General features: G+C 42.0%; 2 protein-coding genes and 1 long non-coding RNA gene across 11 annotated transcripts; 2 read left to right on the forward strand and 1 right to left on the reverse strand.

The window, feature by feature from the left end:
- The first annotated feature begins 28 nt into the window (after positions 1 to 28).
- Positions 29 to 10,548, forward strand: sltm (SAFB-like, transcription modulator). 3 transcript variants are annotated; one of them, XM_061276281.1, is made up of 20 exons: positions 633 to 795; positions 1,694 to 1,772; positions 1,854 to 1,909; positions 2,046 to 2,073; positions 3,173 to 3,932; positions 4,521 to 4,564; positions 4,655 to 4,764; positions 4,832 to 4,981; positions 5,583 to 5,695; positions 5,770 to 5,843; positions 5,977 to 6,077; positions 6,184 to 6,240; positions 6,327 to 6,454; positions 6,586 to 6,745; positions 6,839 to 6,957; positions 7,255 to 7,431; positions 7,745 to 8,047; positions 8,140 to 8,278; positions 8,555 to 8,724; positions 10,022 to 10,548. In XM_061276281.1, exons 1-20 carry the CDS (start codon positions 661 to 663, stop codon positions 10,125 to 10,127), a joined length of 3,009 nt encoding a protein of 1,002 aa, XP_061132265.1. In that variant the 5' UTR covers positions 633 to 660; the 3' UTR covers positions 10,128 to 10,548. The 3 variants fall into 3 exon arrangements, with proteins under 3 accessions (XP_061132266.1, XP_061132264.1, XP_061132265.1); XM_061276282.1 differs by lacking the exon at positions 633 to 795 and adding an exon at positions 29 to 73 and having other exon boundaries at positions 4,521 to 4,764; XM_061276280.1 differs by having other exon boundaries at positions 632 to 795; positions 4,521 to 4,764.
- Positions 10,549 to 11,020: 472 nt separating this feature from the next.
- Positions 11,021 to 25,587, reverse strand: mindy2 (MINDY lysine 48 deubiquitinase 2). Of its 4 annotated transcripts, none has more exons than XM_061276286.1 (9): positions 24,745 to 25,587; positions 24,087 to 24,144; positions 23,935 to 23,999; positions 19,999 to 20,157; positions 19,729 to 19,831; positions 18,080 to 18,222; positions 17,517 to 17,690; positions 15,999 to 16,148; positions 11,021 to 15,554 (listed from the first exon to the last, which is right to left on the reverse strand). In XM_061276286.1, exons 1-9 carry the CDS (start codon positions 25,585 to 25,587, stop codon positions 15,357 to 15,359), a joined length of 1,893 nt encoding a protein of 630 aa, XP_061132270.1. In that variant the 3' UTR covers positions 11,021 to 15,356. The 4 variants fall into 4 exon arrangements, with proteins under 4 accessions (XP_061132270.1, XP_061132269.1, XP_061132268.1 ...); XM_061276285.1 differs by having other exon boundaries at positions 15,999 to 16,151; XM_061276284.1 differs by having other exon boundaries at positions 15,999 to 16,178.
- Positions 15,439 to 24,891, forward strand: LOC133152578 (uncharacterized). 4 transcript variants are annotated; one of them, XR_009714152.1, is made up of 8 exons: positions 15,439 to 15,577; positions 17,432 to 17,674; positions 18,006 to 18,070; positions 18,962 to 19,117; positions 19,677 to 20,745; positions 21,123 to 21,341; positions 23,490 to 24,565; positions 24,752 to 24,891. It is a non-coding gene; the product is annotated as an uncharacterized LOC133152578 (long non-coding RNA). The 4 variants fall into 4 exon arrangements; XR_009714151.1 differs by having other exon boundaries at positions 18,962 to 20,745; XR_009714153.1 differs by lacking the exon at positions 19,677 to 20,745.
- Positions 25,588 to 26,689: the final 1,102 nt, after the last annotated feature.

Here is a 26,689-nt window from a genome sequence, read left to right on the forward strand (position 1 = left end):
GCCATATCGCGGGTATATATTTGCGACACTTTTACGACAGTGAGCATCGTGGACCTGGCACATCTTGTGATAAGTTGGGTTTTGTTTTAAATTGTCTTTTCAGATGTTCGGATGATGAATGAATACACGAATGTCTTTATTTAGGTCATCGATTGAGTTATAACACTGACGAAATGCGGCCATGTCCTAAAGGTTACAGATTAGGATTTTGGCTCAATCGACTCAATCTGTTTGCAATACCAGCGCGCCTACTGGTGGTCAGACCGAAGCCTACGTGCGACCTTATAAATAAATCTGCTATTTTATCTATCCAAACATTTTCTCCAAGCATAGATTCTCAAACTTATTACATCCAATACCGTTTACAAATTCTTTGCTTTCCAAGTACCACTATAATGCCCAACTTCAAAATACAGCAGTGAATACAGTAGTGTCGTAGGCCCTAGTGTGATCTAAAATGCGACATGTTTTATTTTTCAATATATACACAACTCATTCTTCTCTCATAATGAATGGACGGATTTAGTAAAAATACATGGTCATGTTGCTTCTCCACTCCACGCCAGTGTGAGGCCCTGTTGCAAAAGAGGGTTAAAAACAGTAAGGAAAAAGCTGCTCGAGTTCGATCTGCACACGTGATTATAAAATTCAGTCGTTAAAATGGCGTCGGTAGCCATTTCCACGGCGGTAAAGAAAATAACAGAATTAAGGGTTGTTGACCTTAAATCTGAGCTCAAACGACGGAATTTGGACACTACGGGTGTTAAAAGTGTCCTTCTCGCCAGACTGAAGCAGGTAAAGACAGCGAATGTTGTGGTCAATGCAATGGAGTCAATAGTTGATAGTTAGCTTGCGAGCTAGGCGATACTAAACCGCCTAAAAGCAGGCGAACCAAACGGATGCGATTAAACATCCAAAGTGAGACCGTGTTTCATAGAATGAACAACAGCAGAAACCCTCGTCATTGTGTTGTGAGGCAACGGATTATCCGCGTTTGTTTCTATTTAAAATACATGCAGAGCAATGGCGAGTAATGATAACTTATTGCGGTTGGAAAACAAGCAGAATACTACAATTGCTTTACGTTCATGTTGAGGGACGAACAAAGCTCACGCAGGAAAGCGTTGTCTTTGTTCTGTAGTATCTTTAGCCTTTACGTGAAAGATAGGAATATTCGCAGTTGCCCCCCCCTACAAGCCACACATGCGTGTCACATTCATTTAGTAATTTTTAGTCAAATAACCAGTTCCGTTAACGCATGTTTGGCGATTTTCAGTTTAAACAATATTGGGGAGAATCATTTTTAGTGCAACTCTTTCAAGTGCTCTTTGCCGTTAACGCTTCTGTTTAGCCAGTCACGGATGCGACGAATTCGGAGATTGCCCTAACTCTCTATTTTTACCGTGATTACAGTAGTTTTGTGATGTGTAGTTTACTGTAATGAGGTTCTTCTGGCTACTTATGGTTAACCCCCTTCTTATATTTAATTTTTCATTTTCGTGGAGCCCTAACCACTGCGTTTCTACATTGATGAAGCTAAAGAGGCATTTATAAAGTGTCATTGGCAAAACCGTTCAGGGTGTTTGAGTTTCTGAAGGTGGGCTCAGGTTTTTACTGACATGGATTGTGTAGCCACTTTTTGTCTATAAGCATGAACTTGACAGGGTTAACCAATATGCTTATCTGCTTCAAGGCTATCGAGAGTGAAGATGCAGACAGTAGTTTTGAAATACAACCTCCTGTAGGCACATCGACTCGTAAAAGAGGCAAAGGTAATCTCGTGTTTGTACTACTCGCGTTGAGGCTTTTTAAACCATTCTGACTGTTTAGAATGTCTGCACTCAACATTTTAGGAAAGAAAATGGACTTGAACTTGGACACAACCATGGAAGATGGTACGCCTTCAGAGGTAAGCGACATACACATTTACTGCTGCTGCGGTCTCTGGAAAGCAGAACTAAAGTGGTTGAAATGAAGTCTAATGAAGAATTGTAATCTTACTGCATACTTGACCAAATCCACTCAGTGATGCTTTTCTCTTTTAGGAAACAGAGGAGTATGAGTCAGAGAAAGGTATGTACGTTGACACAACGATGTGTAAAGTTTTAATACTCTACAAATCATGTCCACATGGTGGCAAGAAGCATCTTTTGCACACCGGGTTTGTTTGATCTGCAAGTGGCTTCATTTTCTAGGTCACTTCTCACTAATGGACATGCTTAATATCGAAATGTCCCACATTTTGCACTGGAAAGGCGTTGTTGCGCGCACATGGTCTCTAGGTAGTATACTGTTGGTTTTACACCACTTGCAATGGATCTGGAATGCAACTGCCACGTTGTCAGTCACAAGATGCAACGGACGTCATTCTAATTGACACCTCGATTGTGATCCAAACGAGGACGTAGAGGATCATTTGTTTTGAGGATATTCATCTCTTGATACTATCAAATCATCATGGGCACGACGTCACGGACAGCCCAAGTGAACAAAGTTGCTGCTATTAAAGCGGTCATCGAGTGAGATGGCTGCAAGTGACGGCTCACGCTACATCAGTTGAAAAGACAACAATGCATCGGCATTGGGAATGTCACAGGATTTGATCGATTCTTCAAGGCAGTTGTCCATCCAAACTGCACGGATGTCTTTCCGATGAAGACAGTCGTAAGCTGCAGCACGACAGTTCAACGTGGCTTGGACTTCGACAAAGACACGTTTTGGTTACAGAGATGCACGTTGCGCACATGGCTGTGTTTGTGCTCACTGGACACACCAGACAGTCAAGAAAGAAAGACAGTCATCAAAAGGATGGACTTGAGAACTTTTTTTTCTCAACTTACCACTGTGATCGACGAAAGTAAAGAATGGATGGTTGAGACTTCCCTCCGCTTGCTTTCTGATTTGAATCCCACCAGGAAAGGTTCCCCCTTTTGGGTGGCATCTGGAACGAGACATTCACAATGAATTGTCTTGACTGGAGTTCCCCAGTGATGATTACTGAATCCTCGCTCCCTTTCAATGAAGATTGTGTGTTTTGTGTCTTCCTGTGGTGTCTACGCCCTCGATGACCATTAACACAAAATGTGCTTTTCTATTCTACTTTTAGGTGAAACATGTGACATATCCATGTTAAACGTGTTTTTGCCATGTTTATCCTTATTGAATCCCTCAGATGTAACAGATACAGATGATGGTACACGCGAAAATTGTAAGCCTGCACTCAGCGAGGACAACCTCTCTCAGCCTGACCCCGAGGCTGAGACTACTGCTGAAGCTGACGTTGAACCGGAGACAGAAGCCACGGTCGCCAAGGCTGATTCAGAGCCCGAGGTGACGAATCCTGACACGGATGCCGAGCCAGAGGTGGATGCCGAGCCAGAGGTGGATGCCGAGCCAGAGCTGGATGCCGAGCAAGAGGCAGAAGCAGATCCGGAGCCGCACGTCGATGATGGGGTGAATGACGAACCCCGAGTCGACGATCAGGAAGAGGCCGAGCCGCAGGGCGACGAGGAAGCCGATCCTGAGGCGGACGGGGAGGCCGAACCTGAATTGGAGTCCGAAGAAGAGATGGGTGCCGAAGCCATGGATTCCTCGAAAGAAGCAGAGGATGATCATCTTTCTGTGTCGATACAAAATGAAGATGCCATCACCTTGGATGTTGATGGCGATGATCTTCTGGACACAGGTAAACATGTGAAACTTCCAGATTCAGAGGCCGACAAGGGCAACGACGAGGCCGAGGCCTCTGCCGAGGTGATCACAGATGATGACATGAAGATGGAAGAAAAAGATGGTAAGGAAGATGACGGAGCCTGGGACGAGCCCTCAAAGGACGACAGAGAGGTCACAAAGAAAGCCGAAGCTGGAGATAAAGAAAAGGATTCTGGGAAGAAAGCACCCTCATCTACTGGGGTATCTGGTCAAGCAAAGAGGTTTGTCTTTCTATGTCAGTTCTTTGATACTACTATCAAGGTCACCTCTATAGCAACTCAACATTGTGGGTAGCTTCAAGATATTTTTCATTTTTTGCCATGAGGGACGCGTTCACAGATGATCCCAATCCCTCTTCTTTTTTTTTTTTTTTAAACATTTTTCCCTTCGTGGTAAATTGCGACAGTACCCAGGAGTTGAGAAAGCCCACTCTGTTACTTTGCCTCTTCCAGCGCTGTTAAAGCCTTCCCTGTTTTTGGCTGATGTGCATCAGTGAGAGCATTAGTTCTCTTGATGGCACATTTTTATATTCACTGAGAAGGTCCACAAACCACCTGAAGAGTTCATTGGTCAAGGGAATTAATTGGCTTACGACCTGACCCATCACCACTGGAAAAGCTCTGAAGCCTGAGACATTGTGACATCTACGCCTTGTTCACAGGATTGTTTTTCTTTTGCAAAAGTTCAGAAGGTCTTTGTTTGTCTCAACCCTTCCCCCCACCTCAAAAGATGTACCCTTGTCACTTCGCATGAATGTTTCATTTATTGAAGCTCATTTGCTGTTTGTTGTGGCAACATTTGCTTTGTAGCTCTTCACGAGACAAAGATGGAAAAGCTGCAAAGGATGATAAGGGTAAGGCGTGTTGGAAAGCTTCATTTGTTGATGTTTTTTTTTTTTTTTTTTTACACACTCTGTCCTTTTCTAATTTGTTGCGGGAAGCAGTTGTCGGCAGCGGCAGCAACATCAACTCCTCTCATAACATTTGGGTGAGCGGTTTGTCCTTCAACACCAAAGCAGCAGATTTGAAGAATCTCTTTGGCAAATATGGCAAGGTAATTTTGCATTGTCTTTTTATTCTCCACCACTTAGGGTTGAAATCCAAATGTTATCTGTTGACAGGTTTTAAGTGCCAAGGTCCTAACCAATGCCCGCAGTCCCGGTTCAAAGTGTTATGGCCTGGTGACAATGTCTTCCAATGCAGAGGTGACACGTTGCATCTCCCAACTGGACTGCACTGAGCTTGATGGCCAGCAAATATACGTTGAATGTGTAAGTGAAGTAAACATCAATGCTTTTGATTTCTTGCATTGGCTTGTGTTTTCTAGAAATGCATGCGTTTGTACCTCGTTCTCGTAACAATGCCCAGATATCGCAACAGTTGATATTCTTTGCGCTTGTCATATCACATGGTCAATTTGAGCAGAAAGTTTTGTCTTGAAAGAGTACGCTGATGCTAGCTTAATGTGAACTCGTAATGTAAAACTCCATGGATGGACTAACAAATAGCATCAAGTCTACAATGTAAACCCCTTAAGTAACGACTATTCAAACAAAATGCCGCAATGTATTGTAAACTGAAAATATCAATACTAGGGTATAGAGTTTATTATGCATTTTTTGTTTTTAACGATTTCTATTTGTTATATTAATATTGTGTTGTATTTAAACTTGTATACATCTATGCCATATTTAATAAATGATTGCTCTGAACCAGTTAAACATATGCTATATTCTTTATAAGTTGATGTTTTTAACTAAACTTGATGCAAAACATCTTATGTGTCATTTACACTGGGTGAGGAAGTACTGAAAGTACTTGTATTCTAACTCATACTCGTACACATAATCTGCTCTTTTTTTTTCTTTCCAGGCCAAAAATTACCCTTTCAAAAAAGAAGCGTCAAAGACTGAATCAGATGACAAAGAGAGTACCAGCAAATCAAGTGAAAAGCGCAATTCCGCAGGGACAAAGTTGTCTAGCAAGTGGGTGCGAATAAAATGGTATAAGGACTGTCTTAGCGATATTATGACTTAAATGTTGACCCCCTTCCATTTAGGTCACAACAACCTCACAAAAAAGATGACAAATCTGGAGAAAAGGACAAAGATTTATCCAAGGACACCAAAAGTGGTAAATGTGATACCAGTACTTCAAATTCATCCCAAAGTTCTTCAAAAAGAGATGACAGATCCTGTGGACGCATGTTTTACGTGTATGGTTTTATACGTTTAATTCAGTTTCACGGATTGTTTTTTCTGTTTAGGGTCAAAGAGTCCAGGCGGTACGGTGGAGGGAGATCAGACCAAAGGAAAGTCCAATTTTATAAAAACAAAACCTTTTAGGAAAACAAGATATTTTGATAAGGTAAGACATTGACCGAGGCAAGGTTCACACTGCAGGCAAAACGACCTGCTTTTTTTTTGCACCCGCACTTTATCGTACTTCTGTACTTCTGTTTTGTTTGTTCCAGCCTTTTGCTCCTATGCCCATGCAAAGACGTCCTAAATGGCTGATACCCCCTGAAGAGGTTTTTAAATGTTTTGTCCAAATGTTTTTTCTTTTGATTTGTCAGTAGGGTATTTCATCAATGTAATTTTACGTTTTCCCCTGCAGCTGGAGATGTTTAAAAACAAACAACGGTTTGTCAACAAGGAGGGCGGCTTTGTTCCTTTTGCGAAGATAAAGGAGCAGAGTATGCGTGAACGGATGGAGCGTACTCGTCGGGCTACAGAGATGCGCCGGTAGGTGGATGAAAATTGGCGTAAATGTTGGTTGTAGTTTGCAGTTTTTAGTTTGCGAGCAAAACTTGACATTGCATATTATGTTGTATGGTTTCAGTAGGAAATGTTGTTCATACTGATTTTTTTTTAAGGCACCGCGAAATGATGGAACAGGCGCGCCGTGATCGTGAGTGTGAAGAGCGGGAGAACCTCTTCCGTGAACGCCAGAGACTGGAGATGGAAAGGCAAAAGCTGGAGAGGGAGCGCTTCGAGAGGGAGAAGCTTGAGAGGGAGAGAATCCGAATAGAACAAGTACGTACACAGACTGAAAGAAGTTTGGGTAAAAAGAATTATAAAGAATTATTTTTGAAATTATTTGTTTCTGACATGTGCAATTTGTTTCAGGAGCGGCGGAAAGAGGCAGAACACATAGCACGCCAACAAGAGCTCAGACGACAGCAGGAGCACCTCCGTTATGAGCAAGAAAAGAGAAACCTTAAAAGAGGCCGTGATGTAGAACATGGGTCAGTACCCTCTGCAATTAATGCATTGTTTTGATGACTTGATGCTGCAGCAATGCTGAAATCAGTTCCATCACACTTAGTATCGTATTTTAAATATATAGCCTATGTCCGCAGCAGCATCTCCAGTATGCCACATAGATTTTCCCCATTTACTTGTTTCTTTTTGTAAGCGACATCGTGTTTGTTGAAGGCTACAGTGCAGTAATCAGAGAAAAAGCATGGTTTAGAATGAGAAAATGCTTAAAAATATTTGTTGGGGCAACAAGAGTAAATCCCAATTTTTGTTTCACATTTCAGTCGCCGAGACAATCCATACTGGAATGGCAACAAGAAGGTTTCGGCTGATGCGCCCGATGCTCGTCTTAACCAAGGCCCCAACTTCAACAGGCCGCAGAACCGATTCACCAACTTCAACACCCGCCAAAGGGGCCGCTTTCCACAGGCTGCTGTTGAGCAGACAAACACGTTTGACAGGTTTGCTTAGATCCATGGCATTTGAGCTCTACAAAGTGCGAGAAAAGTTGTCACCGAACTACAGTGTTTTAGGTGTCCAAGTACAGACACTCCCATGGTTGCCAATAAGTTGTTTCAGGAGGGCATAAAATTCTTCCCATCACTAAGGGCTCAAATACCGACCAATCAAAGTGTACCTTTTCTCTGGGTTTGCTCATGTGATGCTCGCAAGCTGAACCCTTAGGCACTCTGATGTCGTTTTTAATCGACACTCGACAGCAACTGGCAAAATGGTCACCCACTGAAAACAACTGACTCGCTCATATTTTTCCAGGCGCAACCGATTTGACGGTGAGCCTGAAGCAAAGAAGAGTCGACTAAATCTTCAGCGAGAAGGCACCAGCTTCGAGCGGTACCCCAAGAATTTTGAAGCAGTGCGCCGGGATGAGCCTCCTCCTTCGCGCACGGACCTCCGCGACACAGACCGCAGGGATCGAGACGAAAGGCGGCCCATCCAAATGCACAATCGGCCGATGGGGTCCAGGATGTCTGGCATGACCCACACCCGCTCCCCCAGGGAGGGAGGCCACGGGTGGAAGGATGACGCCGACATGAATGCAAACAAGGGCGAGCTACGGTAAAGCTTCCCCCCCCCCCCCCTTCCCTGTTTCTTTTTTGTTTTTTATTGAGCTCAGCTTATTCACTATGGTATTCTTGTGGTTTACGCAGCGGCCCCATGCGAATTCGTACGGAGCGACCTGGTAGAGACGAGCCCGGTCCCACACTGAGAGGAAGTTCTTCAGCCAGCCGAGGAAGAGGATCTTTTAATGATCGAGATGGCGGAAGAGCCATCGTGATGAATAACCAGGTGTGCTTACAATCTTATGACATTTATTCTACATCCTCGATATAGTACGAGTCTACGCAGATTCCTCGCTCGTCAGATGGTTCAGCCAATGCATTATTGGACAGACTTGGGTGCGTTACTTGAACGGTTGTCAACATTTTCATCATTACTAGTTCTGCACCATAGTAAGATAACTTAAGCATACTAGTAGTACAACCACATGCCACTATTGAGGTAAATGTGTGCATTACATAAGTAGTAGTTAGGAAAAACGAGCTCAATTGGTTTTCCACGCAGGCTTTCAACTCGGGCCGCCGAGTGGTGGTGCAGCGTCAAAACAGGGAGCAAGGCATGAGGAAGGAATGGCAAGGTGGCTCAGCTTCTCAAGGAGGCAGAGGAGGAAGCAGCTTCTCTGACAATCGCAGGATGAGCAACAGTCGCAGCAGTATGATGTCGCCATCGTCTGGGTAAAACAGTTTGTCTTATAAACAGGCTTGTCCTTTCCGTATTGGTACAGTTTAAACACATTACAATAGCAAACAGACAAATCTGTGGAATTTTTGGAATTTCCATGTTCATATATCTCAATACTGTGTTTAAAAAGTGTTTCAGAAGAGGGGGATAGATTGTGTATGTGTGTGTGTGTGTGTGTGTGTGTGTGTGTGTGTGTGTGTGTGTGTGTGTGTATATATATATATATATATACACACACACACACACACCAACCAACATATTCCATATATTTGTGTGTGTGTGTATATGTATATATATATATGTATATGTATATATATATATATATATATTCATTCCCCTGGCATGAACTGTGGTCAGTGTACCTTATTAGCGTCTAACATGGTGAAAATGCACAATTCAGTTTCATTTATTGAGCACTTCGAAAACTGCCTCAACTGGAACTAAATGCTGTAGAGAATACATAACATAAAACAATATATACAATAATAATTAGGGCCAGATTTTATATGGCTTTTAGGCCGGTGACGATTCTGATGTGTGACAATGAGATTCAGATAACTGATAAATCTGATTATAAAATGGAATTCTAATAGTGTAAATAGGATCTCCTGTCAGGCTATTGGACCAAAATGGAATCATTTAATATATCATGGCGAACTAAAGGCAAACTCGAAAGTAGTAATCCTGCACAGTGTGATATTCTTATGGAATTTTACAATACAGTATTCCCTCGATTATCGTGATGGTTATGTTCCAGAAAATGCGTCAAATCCATGAAATAGAGCGTGGCTATTATCTGTGAAAGCTGCATTTGCTGTTAAGCAAACAAAGAGCGAACAGAGTCCATGAGCGAAGAGGGAAAATGGATTGGAGGTATTGAAGAAACACTGAGCAGCGCCAATTCAACATTTTGGAATGTCCTAAAAACAAAGAAAGAAAGAGAAACCACTGCTCTACTGAGCAAAAGACATCAACCAACGGGTATCAACATTGAGAGAGCTGTGGAAACAGCCAAAGACAACTGTCAGTGACACCGCTGCAAACTTCCACAGGACAAGGATGAAGCTATTACAAGCCGCTGTTGGAAGAACACTTGGAAGCCATACTAAAAGATACAAACAACTCTTCGGAATGTTCCCGACAGAAATATTGAATTCCTTTAAGTTGGCAGCTGTGAAAATTCCGAACATGCAAAATTAATTCTTATTATTTGGGCTAATCTTTGGGACAACCGGTAGAATACTGTCATTGAACGGTGGATATACTTAACAATTTTTCTCCCCTCACCAGTCACTCATCTGGAATGAGTCGTATCGTCCAAATCACCAGCAGCTCCATTCCCAGCGGTGGCAGCACAGGCAACTTTAAGACTTTCAAAGGAACACGGCAGTTCTAATGTTGATCACATCGAACCAATAAAAAAGGAGGACCCTCTGCTGCATTTTACTTTTTAGAATATCTTTTAGGTGGCACAAACACATTGATGGGGTAAAGACTTTTTATTTTGTATAAAAGTATTCGTTCTAGTTTTTTTTCTGACATTTCCGCTTTGTGCGCAACTTGTAGATTGTCATAGGTCTGTAACGTATTTTTTTTTTCTTCAGTTGTCATTTATTTTTATGTTTTTTATTTTAAGGCAATTTGTGCTCTCCTACCCCCACTTTTGAATTATTTGCCATGTGGCAAAACAAGATTTGTTGTCATAACGTGTTTTATAAAATGATGGCATTATAATTTAGACTACATCCATACCGTTTCAAAACTGTCCGTTAATGCACCTGTGAACGAAATAAAACATATTGACTGTTTCCATCTGATATTCTGGAAAGCCATTTGAACATTATCTTACTGTATCTTCCTCACATTCGTCCTCACTAGTATGACAACTGTCAGTGGTTTCTACTAGTTTACGAGTGAGGCAAAACAATTACTTGACATCTACACACTGCGAGTGATGTACTGCATTCGAATAGAAAAATCTTTTTTCAATGTCGTGCAGTTTTTGCCTCAGTAGTCCCATGTTGCCATCCTACCAGTGAAGGTGGTGCATACTAGTATGTGGAGTTTATATTCATTGCTACTGACAAATATAAATGTGAAATTGCATTTTAACTGGAATGGATGATGTTGAATGAGTTCAAAATGGATAACTTACACTTCATGTACCAATATTCTTCGTCATAAGACAAATTAATATGTGCATTTTTAGAGAAACATTTTAAACGACAACCTTTTGGCATTTATGCCAACTTTTTGTTTGTTTTTCATTTCAAATGATGACAGCAGAAGTTGAAGTGATGATTGCGCTTTTATTGGCAATTCTAATCAGGTTGAATGTCCTTCGTCTATAAGGCATTTAGTTAAATATATATTTACCACCATATACATAATGTGACTGCAATGCGAAAGGCTACATACATTATTTGGTCATTTATGTAAAGAGATAAAATTAGCAGAATTGAGTCTGTTGTTGATACAAGTGTTTGCTGCAAAAACATAATTCGGGGTCCAACAGGAAATGAAAAGAATGGAAATGAGAACTAAATCATTTCTGTCAACACAAAGCTGCGGTTCCCCTGGAAGTGCGTTCACACTAACCTGAATGTAGCAATTTGCAATAGTCGCCAACAGCCACAACATGAAAACAGCCCTTTTTTTATGTTAATAAATTAAGAGTTCAGCTGGCTAATACCAAGTTTTGATAACTAACGTCTTTTTTTTTTTTTTATATATTCTAAAAGGTACCCAAAATGACAACAGTGCCCTTTGCACACTTATGAGCCATACAAAATGAGGTATGTTGCTTTGCTGTTAGTGCATATCAAAAACCAAATGATAGCCACTACACTTATTAGTTTCCAACGTGTCGAAATGCACATTTTACAGAATTGACCTCACTTTTTTTTCCTTTTTTTTTTTACAAGGCAAACAATAAACACATTGACACACAGTCTTTCCTATCAACTAATTTGTCATCACAATGAAAGTTTGGGGATGATGACTGGGATGTCAAAAAAAAAAGGCTCTGCTCACTCATTCAAAGCAACTCCCACCATCGTTTCATTATCAAAATGTCTCACCAAACAAACCAACAGCCCCATCAAATTGGCTATCAGGTGATTAATAACACAATAACAAGTTGGCACTCACCTATAAATTACATTATGCCACTGTAGTGTTTTCAACGGAATTATATGTATTTTTGTCATTTTGTATTACAAAGGCAAGATTAATTTTCACAATTTATATTATACTGGAAATTTTGCTAAACCCTGTTGAAAGGAGGCTTGTATTAGTTTACAATGAACCCCTGCTATTTCAGCCGTGACTAATTAACGTCCTCCAAATGGTTTCTAAATGCCGAACAACTACCTGAAGCTCCTCAATCCACTTCAACATAGTTAAATGACACCAAGATTGCAATAAATTACTACCTGAAGCTACTCAACTCACTTCAACATAGTTCCTCGGTGCCAAGTTGTCACAAGATAATGGCAAAGTGCTTCTTTCACTAAATGAAGCTCCTCAACTTCGACATAGTTCATTGGCACCAAAATGGCAGCAACTACACACTTGCATTTAGTTCCTAACCCTCAAGATGCCTCTACACAAATCTCAACTCCAACGTAGTTCCTTTGTACCAAGATGGCGACTACTTTAAAAAAAAAACAAAAAAACGCTGACCTCACTTCAACATAGTTAATTGGCATCAAAATGATGGCAAAGCCCTACGTGAAGCTCTTCAACTCACTCATTGGTTCCCTTTCAACCAACACAAAAAACAACAGGGGTTCATTGTACTTTTTAGGTAGTCCGCATGCATGAGCAGCTTTAGTTCCGAGTGAAGTCTACAAATCAAACGTGCTCCATCGTGTGTGCAAGAGTAGTTCAGCAAGACTGCAGGCCAGAGGAAGTGCACCCATACAAAGCTTGAAAAAGAGCTAGCATAGTATATCTTCACAAGAAGGCCTGAGTAGTTGGCATGTTGGTGGATTGTCTCACACTGCTCGAACGCCTGGATTTGTCCTAGAAAAACGTCATAAGGCGCCTTGTACTAAAAAAAAAAAAAAAAAAAAAAGCGCCCCCTCCCACCTCTGTCCTCTTGAGTCAAGGCATCCGACTGGAATGTTTTGATATAAAAAGGTCTCAGGAGCATCCTCTTGCAGATGCATGTCAGAAATATATACAGTCTTGGCGAAATGCATCTGTATGGAAAGCCGTTTCAGTATTTCTTCCATATCCACCTTAAGATCCATGATGTGCTCGTGCGCTATGGAGGACAAATGTACCTTTACCTGTAATATTTGATTTCACTGCTATATGACAGACAAGTTGGGCAGCGCTGACGTATAGTCAACTACATGTTAGTAGTGAGACAAAACAAGTCAAGTGTACTAAATGCTGAAAGGGATTTCCATACATGTATGTGATTGGCTACAGCTTTACATGACCAGGGTTCTACTTCTTCACCTCGACACAACAATGGGACAATAGAGAGTTCATTCAGTCGCCAACGTCCCGTCCCGTCCGGTTGTGCCACAGAAACATTTGGATAATTATTCACCATGGTAAAAGTGTGGAACTAGTATTGTGATAAATGTTTGGCTGTTCTCCAAACCGAATACTTTACTCGACAATACACGACATTCAAAGTGAGCAGACCGCAATGACACACACATTCATGTAAGGCCAAACTGTGCTAAAATAAAAAAGGTACACAGTTGTGGGATCAGAACCTCTTCAGTGAGCACACAAAAGCTCTGCATTGTGTTTCCAAAACAGACAAACCCGAATATTCGAAAGGAGGATTTGGGCCACACTGAGTAGCAACGATTTGATCAGAATATACTCCGAATTTCACAAGAATTTGGAACAGTACGACCATAAATAATTGTAATGTTACAATTTAGCCATAATATTACAAGAATAAATGTAATAATTTTAATTAAAAAGGTGGTAGAATTACGAGATTAAAGTTGTGACGTAGAATAGGTGTAATCTTACATGTAACAGTGAGATATAAAACAAGTAGGAAGCAATCATAAGGATGGCGTCGTAATGTTTTGAGAAAAAAAGTTATACGTTGGAATAAATAGTTGTAATGTTACAAGAATGAAGTCATGAAATACATGGAAAAAGGTTGTGTGGTGTTACAAGGAGAAAATATAATTAAGAGAATAAGGGAGGGAAAAAGTAAAATTACAAGATATTTGTTTGTTTCGTGGATTATTACATCATTCTGCAATTTTTCCCCTAAAATATTCACGTTTTTCTCGTGATATCACACCTTCATTTGTCTACTATATGGCTTTTTAAAATTGTATCTTCACTCCATTCTTTGCCATTTTAATCATGTAATTCCAGGATTTCTATTTTTATTGCAGTATTTCTCCCCGTGTGGCCCAACAGTCCTTAGTAGAGAAGAATCTCTTACAAAGTCGTTTGAGCATTGAGTCAATATCCATGAGCCATCTTGAGGTCCATGTACTTGTCCACTCTTAGTTCTCACAGTTAAGAGCAATCAGCTGAATAGTAGAATGAGCACTATCTGACATACCTGCCTGCAACTACAACATAGACAGTTGTGAATTGCTGTTGAGACAAACCTGTCCACTAGTTGACATCTGTGTCCTACTAAGTGAAGCACGAGATGTTATCAAGTACAATTTTATGTCACTGGTAGCGCACATTTGTCAACCAATGCATAGTTTTGCCTCACTCGGAACAGTTTTCCTACTATTGTGCAGCTGGCTACTAGTGTGTAACACATGCCTAGCTGTATTACTAGCGCAGCACATTAGTTTACTAGTCATGCTTGTTTGCATACTTGTAGTCCAGAAGTGAATCTAGCAGTGGAAAAAATCCAATTCTAGTGAAACTCATTTTATTAGCGCACTGAATTGGCTTACTAGTGAGAATCAAGTGTGAACTAGTACATAGTAGGGTTGAACAATTAATCAAATTCAAATCGACATTGGAGTGTAGTAGAATGCAATATTCAAATTGCTTTCCACACTTTTTAGTGTAAAACGTTAACTGGCAACATTACGAAATAAATGTTGGCATCAACAAGCTTACTTACATAAAGCAGATGAACTGTAAAAAAAAACAAAAAAAACAAGACAAGTTCAAAGGTTTGTCGTAACGAGAACACAAGTGACGTTTAGTTTCCGGAAATGATGTCTTTTCCTAAAAAAAAGATTGCCTTTGTGACCAATATAATGCAGTATGGCAATTGGTAACAAAGTTCCGCTGCCTCGGTCAAGCTGACTCCCGTGGGGGGACGGACGGGGGCGCGTTGTGGTCCGCTGAGGATGGAGGCTAGCAGGCACCAGTGGTTTGGGAAGCAAATCCTCTTGTGAGCGTCTCCTAGTGCGTCTCCTTCCTTCGCCAAAAACACGCACGTATGGCAAACCCATTGAGCGTTTAGTCCATATCCTTCATATCCAAGGCCCATCAACTAGTGAGACTATTTGGCAGCGTTGAACAAATGCTCGCATGGCTTCATGGAAAGCCGTTTGACCATTGCGGGCTACTAAATTGTCCCACTGGTTACTAGCGCAAGGACTGAATATGACGCAAATGAACTATAAGCTCAAACGGCTTGCCATACGCTCGCTTGACGTTACAAAATGACACATTTGTCTTTCTCCTTGGCTTCCTTCTTGGCCTTGCGCTCTCCGCTAGACGACTGTTTTCCCGGGCTGGCCGTGGCCTGGCCAGCGGCGGCCGCTGCTGCGACCGTCTCAGCGCCAGCTGCGGGACCATCAACTCCCGCTGGCCCTCTGTCCGCCTGGTCTCTCTCTGCGGCCTCCTGCTGAGCCTGCAGCACACGCACGACCACAGGTATCATCTAACCATTTTCTATGATTTGGATTAAAAATCTGACATGATGCATTAATGGTGCACCTTATAGTCCGGTGCGCCTTATATAAGGACAAAGTTTTAAAATGGGCCATTCATTGAAGGTGCGCCTTATAGTCCGGTGCACATTATAGTCCGGAAAATACGGTAGCCTTGATTCAATGAATAACAATGTCAGACAGAATAATTTCCTGCTCTCCCACTAGCCGGCCCAAAGTACAATAAACCTGTGTTACAGAATAAGAACTTTGTGCTCGGGTAAACAGGCCCAGATTTTACACTCTTCATAGCAGCAACCCCCACTGGGATGCAGTGAAGCCCTTTAAGCGCCTGCCCCTGACTCGTTTTCATCTGCCTCGAGCCACTTCTCCTGCCTGCGAAAACAAATCACGCATACACACACCTGCGCCTGCGCCGCCGCTGCCTGCTCTTGCTCCTGTTCCTGGTAGTACTGCGATGCTCGGCGGTCCTCCTCCTCCTGCAGCTTCTTGGCCAGCTCCAGGTCGCTGATTCCGGGCAGCTGCTCCCATTGCAGATCCTGACTCTGCTGCTCCTGCTGTAGTGATAGCGCCATCAGGTAGTCCTGACGCGCACAAGCATGAGGTTAAATCACAACACGCGATACGTAAATTTGCTTTGAATCTTTTCGAACTGTTTGTGGCCAAAGATTTATTGCGGTATACTACAATTTTTATTTAATGTTTATGGAACAACACTTGTCTACAGATGACAAATACTACAGGAGAGAGATTTTTTATCATCCGCAAAGAATGATGAAGCGGCTAATGGGGTAATTTTGACCAATAATGTGTACGTATCTTTCCATAGGTCTTTATTTTGCTGCCCCAAACTGCCTTAGAATAACTTTTTTTAAGAGCGTCTGAAACAGAATAATAACATTTTTATTCCTTTCAATGAGGAAAGTTCATTTAAGATGCAAGTGTATTGAATTACTCGGGCGATAGAAACAATTAAACCATTATAGTAAGAGTAAAGTTGCATATATACAATTTTGTTACAAGTGCATTTCAACTGAGTTTTGTTTTGTTGGTTATTAAATCATTTTGTTACTTAAAGAGCCAAGGTTTTGTTGGTAAAGAATTTCAGAACCACTGACCTAGATTAATGATTCAATTAGGCAGCTCTCAGTATGATGCAGTGCCCTTCCCCGCACACTACAACCACAATACTGATATATCTCCCGTTTGGATCTCATTAGGTTGTGCAGCTGCACTTGACGTTTAACGTACGACATATTCTCTTCCCTCTTGGTTACAATCTTGGTGTAAACAACCTAATTGTACCGTGGGTCTCATTAGTGCTTGCTCTAATCTAAAGGTGTTACCTTCAGAAATCGATTCCCCCCCCAAACCAGGCCTGTCTGAGTAAACAACTCATCTATAAAGTCTGCCCGAGCTATTGTCTGAGAATTTGTCAGCAAGTTCTGCTTGAAACAGATGGCTTTGAAAACAGCAAAACTGCAGAGGAGACAAAAGCCTGATGAATAATTAAGGGGCCACTGAGAAGCTTTGGTACATTGGTTGGGGATTTTAGGGCTTGCAGTAGGACTATGGAAAGGAGGGCGTCAAATTATAACTCATCTATTATTGAGAATTTTCGACAAGCGTGCAGTTGAATTTGGGAAGTGGCAACTACATTTCCATTTGTTATTTTAGCCCCACATTGTCAAGGCTTGGAGCAGGACTGTATCCTATGTCTGCCAGAGGGACTGCAGATGTCTTAACCACGAAACAATTATGCCGTACAGAACGGAGTCATGTAGCTTCCTAATCATATTCCACATGATTGATCCATGTTTTTTTTTTTTTTTTACAGTTTTTGATGGCGTAACAAGTACATCCTGGTTGCAGGAGAAGTAAAATTTCGGTTCTGCTGGCCTTGCCTGCATCAGTGCTCAGACCTGGTCTATCTGATCCTGCTGTCCTCGGTACACCGTCTCCGGGTCCGACGGAGGCCTTAACCGGAATTCGGAATCGCAGAAATTGCCATCTCCGTCCACGTTGTGAAGACTCTCCCACACGACCTTCTCTTCTGTCAGGAAACCTTGATCGGTCACCAGTAGGTATAGCTGACCCTGGCGATAAAACATGCACAGGAAACAAACGTACTGGTTTGTTGAGTGACTCAGCACAAAAGCTTTGCCTGCATTGGCAGTGCCAATGTGTGGTAGTGAAGAGTTCAAAATACAGAAGAAGAAAAAGTCACTTCCCCTCCTGCACATAACAGGAAAAGTCTGCTCCAGCTGCATTGATAATATAGCCAAGCAGCTGCATGCAGTTCAGCTTAGCAGAAGCACACTCATTCATAATTGTTACATGTAAAAATACAGCTTTTTTTAATTATCACTTTCAAAACAGTAAAAGCCAGACTGTGTTTTTCTTTTCCCCAGATGCTACTACTTGGAGAACAAAAACATCAAGTGGATGGATGGAGGGATGCTCGTCTGTACTTAATGTGAGTTACCTTGTATTTAATCATGGTGCTGAAGTGGTTATTCCTGAAAAAGACGCAGAGTTCACCCTCCTGCACGGTGGATGTGAGCTCACACAGGCCGTGGTATGTGAGCTGAGTGGCTGTGCTGCTCAGGAACTGCTCTGCCACAATGCCTGCCACACACAGGTGCAGAAACAAGATTGCAATTGTTAGCAAAATAATACATGATATCAGTGCTTCAATCACATCTACAATCCTAACACCCTCCGAACTGATTTATGAACATGGGCCAGAATCTGCCACCCATTTCCCCCCCAAAAAACTGCAGCAGTGCCTGAGGTAATTCAAATGTCTGTGATGATCATATATGATTGACACTGTCAGGGAAGTATTCCTTTCAAAAATGTTATATAAATATATCATTTCTTTTTAGCCTTGCTAAGAAGGTAAGCTTTTCATTGATCTTTCCTAATTTGTGAGCAGGATTATGCAAAAAGTACTTTATTTTTTATTTTTAGAAGACTGGCTCTTGGCTGACCTTAAATGAGAATACACTACATTTTAAATATGGCTTAAATAAATGGTTCACAGTCATTCAGCCTATTTTTTGATACTAGCACTATATCACAACACTGAACTCAACTGCCACCCCTAGTTGCAGTTAACCACCAAAGTAAACACAAATCAAAGAATTATTATTTTTTTTATGTCAAACAACCACATTACTTTGCAAGTCTGCTGGCTAACATAATTGTCATTGACAGGCTAACTAATAGCATCTATGTGACGGTTTTAACCTATTAAGCAAACTGAGGTAGCAAAACATGGCATATATTCTTTATCCTCTGCCAAGAATAACTCATTTGAAGATTTGAGACTAACTCCGTGCACATATGTGATTCTTTTGCACAGGTACCGTATGCCTAATGAGGATGGCATCACTCTCTCACATGACAAGTGTCCCAGCGAGGAAAGAATGACTTGTGTAAGTGGGTCACCAGTGTGGCGCCACTCTTACGTCTCGCTTTGATTTGGCCAGTGGTTTGTCTCTCAAGTGGCTTTGCAAAGGTGAGTCCATTAGAAATATGCACTGCAGAAGAATGTGCCTCCCAATGAACTGATGTTATCTATCTCTCAGTTCTGCCTCAGTGTTGTTTTGTATTTGTGAAGCAATACCTGAACGGTAAGTTACCCTACTAGTGGCAAGTAGTAAAAACTGCTTTGCTATTAAACGGCGATGCGGCTGATTAACAGAAGCTCCTCCGCTCACTTCAACATATGGGTGGTTCCATGAAATGCTTTATTACAGTATTTATATTAATCCACCCAAGCCTCCCAAAAACAACAAAAATATATATTTTTTGCTTCAATTCAATGAATATTGTGCTGCTCCTTCTGGTGTGCACTTATTGGCATCCTGAGGGCAGTAAAATACAAACATGGAGACACATGAAGAGGTTCACAAGCTGCATTAACATTCTACAAGTACAATTCCTTGGGGAGACTAGTAACGATTGTCCGTAAATTTGCAAAGTTGTTTAACGTAACAGTATTGCCGATATATTTGACTTAAGATTTCATGGACAACAATTAAGGGGGGGGGGGGTTAACTTGTAATGTGTTGCAGTGTAAGACAAGCGGGGAAGAAGCACAAGGAGAACCCAGAGAGACGTATTGACCTTCGCCTGCCAGCTCACTGTTGTCTGACTGTTTACAGGATATTATCTTCTCCACCAGCTGGTTGTAGCTGCAGTTGCCCACTGCCTTGACAATGTCGCACATCTGCAAATGAAGATAGACATTGTGGAGAAAGAACAGTTGCCAAGAACTGATGCAAAGCTACTATTAGTCATGACAAAAAATGCAGAGTTGAAACAAGCAACCCGACTAGTATGAAATAGCACAATTATTTTAGCTCATTTCCACTAGTGTGAATGAGCCAGCCGTACCTGGGGGTCCACTAGCCAGCCGTGGTAGAGGGGGATATCCAGCAGATCGAACACAATGCATTCTGGAGTGTACTCAAAAACTCGCACGCCTGTGAACTTCACATTCACATCCAGGCCTGTCTGGAGCTTGTGCAACACTGCCATGGCGTCGCTCATGTTCTAAGAGGAAGAAAAAAGAAAGGGGGGGGGGTGTAAAATATGTTTGCAAATGTCCTATTTCGATTTAACACGACGACTGAAGCAAAGCTAAAATCAGAGGATTTGGACAATTTTTAGTTAAACAGTGGCTCTAAATGTTAACTCGAGTATTAAATTTGATCATCAGTTAGTTTTCAATTAATCGATTAATTTTGACACCCGTAGGAAATTAAAAGACACAAAAAGGTGAATTCATGAATAGATGGCGATTACGGTAAACCCACGAATGAATATGCAGTAATGAAAACACGTTTTTTAACAGACATGAATAGCGTCCAATACGAGCAGTGTGCATTCTAGCTTGCACACTGACAGGATAACAGCCCATTGATTTTTCTGCCTTTACAAGAAACCATTAGCTGCTTGGCGGTTATTGCTTTCAGCCGTAGCACAGCCTCTCTTCCTCCGGTCTGTCCGGTTTGACCATGTGATGACATACATGTGACATGATAATGTCAATGATGATGGCTGTTGAGCCATTCAGCCAAGCAAATCAACAGGATGATCATTAGAGAAAATTGAAGCCGGAAGAAGAAAAGAGACGTGCTAGTAAGACATGATTTGATCACCGACTTATCTTTGTGTAATGCCTGCATGTTCCATCTGTGTTAAATAGGAAATGATACAAAATAAATGTAAGTCTTGCAGCTACTTTCTGCACAAACAAAATAACGCTGAACTGCTCAAATAACCAAGGGAGTAAAGAAGTTAATTTGTCTTTTAAACTTTTGAATGTAGCAGCTGTAATTGGATGGCTTTAAAGTGAAGGCACGTATTATCGGAACTGTACTTTTTTGTACTTGGCAGAAGTAAAAAGGCATGGAATGAACAACCTACTATCTTTTTGAAAAACACCCACGTGTTTGAGAAGGTGAGCATTAAGCGGTGACTTTCATTGTTACTCACGCACACACCTTGTTCTGTAGGAGTATGAAGAGCAAGCGGCAGGCGCCCACACGGAACCTGATGAATCCGAGTCCGACCCATTCTTGCATTCAGCCCTAAAGCGTCTCCCTGCTGGCTGCAAGCTACGTTGCCATTAAAGTCTGGACTCAGGATAAACCCTGCAGCTGAGGCCTACATCTCAGTTATGACTGACATCTGAGCGCTTCAACGTTTTCATGACACCGCTGGGAGGAAACAAGGTAAGCCAAATACACTGTACTGTACAAATTGGATCAGAAACAAGAGGCAAACCCAAAAGCCCTTTTCGGTGATAGTCATGCTTAGGTACCAAAAGGTTTATTCAATAAAAGGACAACAAAAAGAGTTAACAACCACAGTCAGCGTTAGCAAAAAATAAAAACGAGCTTTTCCATCGAAAGTTAAAAAAATATATATATCAGGAAAACCAACTAGAACATCAAAACTGTATTTGGCACTAATCAGACTAGAAGCACTTGAAATGGTAGCAGGAGTGTTGACTATTTGAACATATGATTAGTTAGTTCTGAATACAGCCGTATTCCAGTTATAAACGGGTGTGCAGACTTGCGCAACCACATTATTGTAATTGACTATTTTTAGTTATCTGGACAGAATAGATACAAATCTATATTATACAAATCTACAAAGATACAAATCTATAAATTTTATGCGTACTGTAGTGTTGAGGTGGAAATCCTTTGAGAGTGTGCGGATTAGGACGCTTACGATCTTTACAGATGTCGGGATTAGCGGAAGTTTTATAATGGACCCCATCTGGTCCATTCAACATAGATGAGCACAAGCAGATGATATTAGCGCCGCATCACTTGCACTCATCTTGGCTTGTGATGGATCCCAGCTCCACAGGGTTATGAGCAACATGACCTGGTTTGAATTGGCCAATGTTTCACACTCAATTGGCCATTTGAACACTGTTTTGATATCTTTCATAACCAGCACAAGGTCCATTTTAGGGCTGAAGAATTAATCACATTTAAATTGTAGAATGCATTTGGCAAAATGCAAAGGGTCCAATGTTGAAAAGAACAAAACGATTTCATTCTGGTTGTTCTCTAGGCTCTTTTTTCATAAATATATGAGGGATGTAATCCGAAAATAAATATATTGTATATTTTATTTATATTGTACATCTGTCTAATGTCTAGTAGGTGCTTAAGCTGTGCAGTCCACAACATGCTTGGATATTTTTTTTTATGAAACAAAAAGCAACAAAGCCTTTTTTTTTTTTTTTTTAATCGTACTGCAATGCATCTTTTGTTTACGCCACACTTGAGTCATAGTGAACTACTGCAAGCCAAAGTATTTGCGCGTAAGCTTTTGCAGTTTTATTATTCTTCCATGTTGTTCACTCCTAGTCAATAAGATGGTGCACTCTTTGTACTCATTAGTAAGACAATTCCGAGCAGTAGGAGAATGACTAGAGGACATTAAAAGAATGACTGTGTCAGAGCTGCTCTATTACTGGAAACTGGTTATTTGGTTGAACAACTGGAGGAATCCCCATGGGACACATTGCGGCCCTTCACGTCTTGTGTGCTGTAGTTTGAGCAAGAACTGGCTAAAGGAGACACCATTAAAATGAGGTTTATAATGGGACATTTGCTGTGCAATGGTGCAGCTCAGCTCCACTGAGAGCAATACACATCGCAACACCGGACCCTTCACTTACACAACTCCTCTGAGTAAATATTTAACAACCGCTAAAGAGCAGCGACTGCTATTTTAATCCTCGTACACTCGTGTGACAAACGACGTATGAACGTGAATGTAAAAATAGAAATGTTGTGAAGTCCCGGTCTCAACGCTTCAATCCAGCAGGCAATGAAAACAAAAGTCCTTTCAGAATGCAATGAGCACAATCTGTTCATCAGTCGTTATTGTCCTTTTTCATTTGGAATGTTGGACTTGCATCAAAAATACGAAACAGAAAAAGCAAGCCAGGAGACTAAATTGTCTTGCCCAATGTATACTGTGAAAACGTATTTAAAAAAAAAAAACTTTAAAAAAAATCTGCAATATAGCGGCGGCGCATAATGAGCCACGATATATTGGAAAATGGAGAGAACAAATGATTCTTCACACCCTCGGACCTGAGCTCGTCTGCAGCAACGGACACCCACATGCATTAGAGCTCCCAGGCCAGAGTCTAGGATTAGCTTGCCATAATTACTGTGCAATGCAAAACTCGAGCCCCTCCCTAAAGACGCCGCTGATTTATTTAAGAAGTTGCATTTCAGCCCCGCTTAAATTTAGAAAGCCGGTGCCACTGGGAAACTGAGCATCAGCGAGCGCGCCGCCAAAAACTTCTCCTCGCTTTTAAAACGTGGCTTCAAAATCATCCACAGATGTGCTGCTGGAGCAAGGACAGGCCGCAACGTAGGCAGCCCACAGGAGATGGGAGGAAGCAGAGGAAGCAAAGTGGAGCTCTATCTCCAACCCGAGCGCCTCTCGCATGGTGAACCGCACACACAAAGCAAACCTCAGTAATAGCCAGAGGCTGAACCCAGCCGTGCGTCTCCAAGCATTTACCGCCATTGCCAGCGACAGCACACACCCCTGACCTCTGTTGTTCGCAGTCTCCAAAGACGCTCTTATGTAATACACAGCTATGTAGAAAGAACTAAGCTTTACTGCTGTCAACTCTGCGTAAATGGTTGCAGTCAAGAACATCCTCATCTCTACACTGTCAAAAAAAAAAAAGGCTTCGTTTGTTGTTGTTCTCCAAGGTACACTTTTGCATTATTCATTAGTCATGCTGTGCATTGATCAAGTACCGTAGTAAAGACTTACCTGTTCATAATTTAGTCGCTGGGCCTCAGAGATCTCTTTGGGTTTGGTTTCCAGGATGTAGTCTCCTGCAGGGGCACACAAAGATTGCTCAGTATGGCCAAGTCAAGGCAAGTTTCTTAATTACATTTAAATCCTCAAAGAGGAACACTCACCAAGATATTCCATCAGTTGCTCGGCTGTAATAATCTCCATCATCGGCGGCATCTTAACCTGTGACAGAGAGATACAAAGCAACTATGTCGGGTATGGTATAACAGGTACAGGTGTCTTTTTTTTTTTTTAAACTGCTTGTTTTCATTAGGGTTGCCGGCAAGGTGCAAAAGCTATTATTCACAAATAACATTGTTCGTCTATCTTGTGACAGGCAGAACAATTATACGCTCTTCCACTAGATGGCAGAACGTATTATGCAGTCGTATTTACTTTTTATCCATTTTTTGTAACATCTTAGTTTAGCACGTGCTGTAAGAACGTGACGGAAAATAGACGATATTAGAATATTTCATAATGTTTGTAAGCAATACGCATCTGGTTTTTGACCCTTTCACCTGAAGTCAGCTGACCCCAACTCACATGACCCTCAACAAGATAATGCAGTATAAAGATGGATGGAAAGAAACCACTGCCTAAGGTAGAGTTCCGTTGTATTTAACTTTTTAGTACATTTGTGATTTTTTGTACAATACATTTAATTGACTCATCAGCTCGTTTTCCTAAATTCAAGCAGTGATGTTTAAACCCTGCGTATTAAAGTGGCTTACAATGGTAATTGTTCTTTTTAGGAATAAGACCTCTAGGTGCATATTTTACCTTCCAGGCAAGCAGAAGGACGTTCATGATGGCAAGCAGCGGGCAGGGGCCGTTCTCGTTCTGGGTGATGATCGGCGTGTTCTCCTCCCTCCACTTGATCCATTTGATGTGGTAGATCGACTGGCCGGCCGCTCGGTCCTTGGCGCACGTCGCCTTGATGCCATCCAGGCCGAATTCGCCCTGCAGGGCCAGGGCCAGCCCTCGCTCCTCCAGGCCCTCGCTGTTCAAGTCCGAACTGGGGCACGAGTTGAGCTTGGAAAATGACTCGTCCAGTGAGTCCAGGCTTCGGGACTCGCAACCCCCGAGGCTGGCGTCCGGGTCCAGGTCGCTGCCGCTCGCCAGCCCCTCAGATAAGGCGTGCGGGGCGCTCAAGTCCTCTGGGATCGTCCTACCCGGGCATAGATGGGTAGGTTTTGCACGTTTGGTCGGTTCGCTTTCCTTCTCGGCCGCACCTGAGCACGGCCCGTCGATTTGGTTGTTTACTAACTTTGAGGCACCACCCTCTTTATCTGGATCCGACCCCATCCCGTTACTGATCTGCTGCTCTCCAGACCGCGAGTCCCTCGACTCGGCGTTATTCCTCGCCCCCTGTTCGGCCAGGACTTCCAGGACCTCCGCTATATCACACCTGCACGCGCCGGGGTTGACGTGAAGGGTGCTAGACTCCTCAGCCGTGCTGTTTTTACAGCGATCTTTATCCAGCAAAGTACTGAGGCGAGCCTCACTGTGTGTGCTTTTCTGCGCCGCTCCTTTCCCACCTCCCGCTGCAAGAGCGTCGCCGGTGCCCGCCCCGATGTTGTCGCTCCCGACGGTGTCTCGATGCACGTCTGCATTTTTCTCCATTTCGATTGAGCGACTGTCGATAGATTCTAGCTAAATTGCAGCAGTAGATTCGGTCCAAAAGACGCCATGACAACTCTACCGGTGACGTCATCAGAATGAGATTTTATTTTCTAGGCCTATAGGGGGCGCTCGAGACGCAAGTCAGGTGCTGGTGCGTTTGAAGATCCTCGGATATTCGCTGAGGTGGCTTCTGATTTGTGGTGATTACTACTTCACTTTTATATTTTCCTATCCACAACTCTGGCAACGTTTCCATGACTCGTGTGAAAGTGAAAAGTGGCCTCAAAGTAATTGCTTAAATAATCAGTAGGGGGGAATACTCAAGTACTGAATAATTGGATTCCGCTTTATTTGTAATTGGAGCATGAACATGAAACGAAAAAAATACTCTATATGCAGCTTTAGATATTGCACAATATCAGTTTCATTAGAACAAAGAAAATTATTTGACTAATTACAACACTTGTGAAACAGCACAATCCAGGCTAATACAGTACAGTGATACTCGATAAGTTTTCTGAAGTTTAATGTGGAGTAGGGTGATTTTCTTGACAAAACTCACAACGCGCATGGCATACGGTAGCTGTTGTTTTTCTTCATCTCTGTCCATTTGACATACCATGAATCCTCCCTCAATGCACAATTTATGGTGAGCTGGAGTACCCCAGGTGCGTTCAGGGACCACTCACAGTCGGAAAACTCAATAAATACAACAACAAGCAATGAGAGTTTGTGAGCACATTGCAGCGAGTACATGAAAGCATACAATTTATTGGCCTGATCATTAATCTCTGGCACAGATGAACCCATTCAAAGGAGCTTCACGTTTTGTGGTACATTACATGTTAACATTAGAAATGTAATGGCTATATAGTACACTTATTTTACTTTATTCTTAATTGTGATTGTCCCATTTACATTATTTCACAATTATCAAAGCGACTCATGTATTTATTAATTTCAGTTTAATAAAAAGACAACCCTAGCCCTAACCCCAATCCTAACCGTAGCACTGACCGTAACCCTATTTCTAACCCTACCTCTCGCCCTAGGCCCAAGCTTTAGGGAGGTGTATGGTTTGATGGGGCAGCACACGAGCAAC

This window comes from Syngnathus typhle, linkage group LG4 (assembly GCF_033458585.1).
Source record: "Syngnathus typhle isolate RoL2023-S1 ecotype Sweden linkage group LG4, RoL_Styp_1.0, whole genome shotgun sequence".
Taxonomy (NCBI): Eukaryota; Metazoa; Chordata; class Actinopteri; order Syngnathiformes; family Syngnathidae; genus Syngnathus; species Syngnathus typhle.

Coding starts and splice junctions, on each gene's coding strand:
- mindy2 (XM_061276284.1), bottom strand. CDS start 25,587: ATGGAGAAAAATGCAGACGTGCATCGAGACACCGTCGGGAGCGACAAC. Junction 17,691..18,079: donor GCACCATGATTAAATACAAG/GTAACTCACATT, acceptor TTTTATCGCCAG/GGTCAGCTATACCTACTGGT. Junction 15,555..15,998: donor CAGCGGCGGCGCAGGCGCAG/GTGTGTGTATGC, acceptor CGTGTGCTGCAG/GCTCAGCAGGAGGCCGCAGA.
- sltm (XM_061276280.1), top strand. CDS start 661: ATGGCGTCGGTAGCCATTTCCACGGCGGTAAAGAAAATAACAGAATTA. Junction 5,696..5,769: donor GGGACAAAGTTGTCTAGCAA/GTGGGTGCGAAT, acceptor CCTTCCATTTAG/GTCACAACAACCTCACAAAA. Junction 6,241..6,326: donor GGCTGATACCCCCTGAAGAG/GTTTTTAAATGT, acceptor TTTCCCCTGCAG/CTGGAGATGTTTAAAAACAA.